The following is a 3801-nucleotide window of genomic DNA, read 5'->3' on the forward strand; positions in this document are numbered from 1 at the left end:
CTCTGGAACCTATCATGGATGTCTAGTTACTTCTCTTAGTACCAAAAGGTAAGACAAATGATTCCATGGCAACCTTTAAGCCTATATCTTGCATGTCTTGATTTTGTACTTATTTGCCTGTATATATGATAAGTGACACCTTTTCAACACACCCAAAATTTAGGCTTTTTGGAATGAAGTTTGAAAAAGAAAACAATCTTAGGGAAAAAAAATATGTTTAAATCATTGTTTTTCTTATTTTATCATATCATTTGAAGACATTTACATTTATGTGAACTTTATCATTACATATTGCTAATTTTTTAAATATAGTTTTATATTACCAAGGGTTTGACTTACTGAAGCCTTGCTGGTGGTTTATAGAATAGAATGGGGGTTTGATGTTAACATCTAGTCTTGAGTTACCTCTGATTTAATGTTTCAGAGTTATTAGATGGTCTTCTAAGGATAGAAATTCATTCTGAAACTGACCCCACAGTGAAATATAGCAACATAATTGAAAATATGTAATTATTTTATTCTATTATTTTATTAAAGATAGACATGCAATAAATATTTGGTGAACAAATTTAATCTATTCATTGCAAATATGCACTGAAAATTAAATAACTTTATTATAAAATAAACACAATATTGAAGAGTTGGATATATAAACATTGATTGGTTCACAAGATATTGGAGATATTCAGATGTGACCCATAGGAGTGAATTTGCCCCACAAATACTCATATCCTCATCCTCCCTGACCCCACACATACTTTCAAAGCTGATATTGGCACATTAAATATGGCATGTTATATGCAAGAGAAATGCAGAATTGAGAAAATAATACAGATAATTCAAGCAAAACAAGATGCTTTAGCCATACCTATTTATTTATTACAGAGTAAAATGGAGGTACTTATTTTAGCCTGACTAATTGCCTGAATCATTACCTTAATTCTTCATTTTACTTCGCGTGTATAGACCTGAACAATGACTAAAGAATAAAACAAGGAACAGAAACCATTCCATTCAACACCCAAACCTCAATTCCCTAATTAGGAGTGTATTTCCTCTTGATGAGAGTTGAGGATTCACAGCCTTGTACTGATGTACCTTATCAAGACAGATAACTTCTGTTTGTGTCGGTGCAAATCATAGGTTATTAAACATACTACTTTTCATTTATCAATTATTTTCCCTTGAATATATAATCCCAGGAAAGTTTAATTGTATAAATTAGGTGCTTTAAAACCTTTTTCATAAATTTCCTAAGAGAAATCAGGGCTCCCCTTTCCCCTAAAAGTGTTTAATTACTGATGCATTTGAGTTTCTGAAAGGAATATCAAATCTTTTCATTAGATGGACATCTCCGTATTTTGATAAATTCAATTAAAAATTCTTGTTTGATATCTATTATTTTTCAGAGTAATTGCTTAAGAAAGAAAAACTCTATATTTCAATTGTTACTGTATTAATACAAGAAATAATTTGGAGGAAAAATAACTTAGGTTTTGTTTTAGAATATGTTTTATTTCTGTGTATTATCAATTGCAATAAAATTTTCATTTCTTAGCAGATGAGATACGATTGTCAAAAAACCGTAGTTATCACTATACTAAGGATATGGATATACCTGATTTTTGACTATGCAAGTTGGAATGGGGATTATTTGTGTCTAATAACAGTAAATGCTTTTAATACATATGAGGTCAGAATGTCCAAAGCAAGTCATTTCTATTCCTCCCACAGGTGACAAAGTACAATCTATATACCCTTTATACTTTCATCTCAATTTAAATGCAGCCATAAAGCAAGTTCCCGTGCCTGACATACTTACAAGTGTCTGGCAGGACTCTATAAAACACTTTGATTGTAATCCATAGTTTGAGCCGAAAGCAGGTATTAGACATAACTGGTGGAAGTCTTATTAAGCACTGTCACATTCCTCCGGTTCTCTGTGTGTGGCACACAATATCCAGGGGCTGGATATCTGTGTCTTTGCTTCTTTCTGTTGCAACAGCAGAACCCACAGAGCAGACCCCCTCCAATGAAGAGGACAGCAGTGCTCGCCCAGCCCAGGAAAAGGGCTGCTCCCAGCTCTCGTTTCTGACCCACGTGGATGGCTGGGTTGTAGAAATCCCTGATGATGATATTGGCTGTCCAGCACACAGGAATCAGAACGAAAATGCCGGTTAGGATGAAGAGGACCCCAGAAGTTCCCAGAAGGTACGCTTTGGCCCTCTCATTAGAGCCCGTGCACTGGATCTGCTTCATGCCACAGATGCCAATGAGCAAAGCGATGAAGGAGAGAGCAACCGCCACACACATAAGGGCTCGGGCTGCTTCTAGGGCAGGTGGGAGAGCTAACAAAGAGCTATAGAACTTGCACTGCAACCGGATCTTGGCTTGTCGAACGCAGTTCATCCAGAGCCCTTCCCAGAGCCTTTCAAAAACAATAATGTTGCTGCCAACAAAAGCTGATACCCTCCACTGAGGCAGAAGGGTTGTGGCAAGAGTCCCAACCAGGCCAAAGAACCCAAGAACCAGACCAGCAATCTGTAGGGGATAAAATGCCATTGCCTCTCCTTTGAAGATTGAGCCAATCTGGAATGGTAGAAGCTGCTGGAAGTCCAGAAGGTGGAGGAGGCCTCTTTGAGTCTACAGCAATCTCTGATGAGGTTCTCCGTGGTTACTGCCCATAACGTTTTAGTTGAAATTAGCAACAGTGAGTGAACTTGGTCTGACTAGAAGTACCTGTTGTAAATGCATGCTGCCTTTGTACACACTCATTTCTGTATGGATTATTTACTAGTCATATATAATTGTTTCCCAGCCAATAAGAAGGTAGCCAGAGGTGTGTCAAGAAACACTGCATTCAACTTTGGTATTCCTCTTATTATTATTGTCTTAGCAGTGTTGTAATTAAATGTCAGAGCTTCCATTGTGGATTTCTAATTACAGAGCTGGAAACTTCCTGTTGAAAAACCACTCTGATAAAAAAGCATAAATACATTTGTTAAGTCACAACTGGAGACAGCGCCAAAACCTTGCCAGTTTTTTGGAGAGCAACTGAGAATCGCTTTGCACTTTAGATAACCTATTACTGTCTTCTAATCTAAGCCATTTTTCTTTAATATGGCTAGTCAATTCTGTTTTTTTTTTTTTAAGATTTTATTTATTTATTCATGAGACATATATAGAGAGAGGCAGAGACACAGGCAGAGGGAGAAGCAGGCTCCATGCAGGGAGCCCGATGTGGGACTCCATCCCGGGACCCCAGGATCTCACCCTGGGCCAAAGGCAGATGCTCAAGGCATCCCACAATTCTGGTTTTAATATAGACTTCTGGACATGGAGAACTGTTTAGATATTAGTTTCAAGACTACTTACTTCTACTAAAACCACTGATGCTTTATAAAAGGAGGAGTCCTAAGAAAAAGAAATTCAGATTTCAGTTTATTCTTAAGGGCCGGGAAAGAAGAACATAGAGAAATACCCCTTATAATTTAATTTCCTGGTAATCATTATATTATCTTTTAGGTAACCCTTTGTCTCCAGTGAGATGTTTTGTGTATAAACTCTCATTAGCTGTTTGTTCAATGGCAGTTTGAAATATATCACATTTATAAAACCTAAAAGTGTATACTCCGTTTTTATGGAACAATATAAAAGTGGCCCTTTGAACTAGCTATGCAATTACTCAAATTCAGATAATAGAAAACTTTTTAGGGAGGAAAGATATTTTCAAATTTATCAGGCTGAAGTCTCCCATTTGTCAGATTCAGAATGTGAGGTCTTCAGAGTGCTTGACGAGGC

At 36.8% G+C, this 3801-nt stretch overlaps 1 protein-coding gene across 1 annotated transcript; it reads right to left on the minus strand.

The window, feature by feature from the left end:
* Positions 1-1494: 1494 nt before the first annotated feature.
* On the minus strand, positions 1495-3004 carry CLDN17 (claudin 17). Its single transcript, XM_025449829.3, has one exon. It carries the CDS (start codon positions 2560-2562, stop codon positions 1888-1890), a length of 675 nt encoding a protein of 224 aa, XP_025305614.1. The 5' UTR covers positions 2563-3004; the 3' UTR covers positions 1495-1887.
* Between the last annotated feature and the right edge of the window lie 797 nt (positions 3005-3801).

This window comes from Canis lupus, chromosome 31 (assembly GCF_003254725.2).
Source record: "Canis lupus dingo isolate Sandy chromosome 31, ASM325472v2, whole genome shotgun sequence".
NCBI classification, from domain to species: domain Eukaryota; kingdom Metazoa; phylum Chordata; class Mammalia; order Carnivora; family Canidae; genus Canis; species Canis lupus.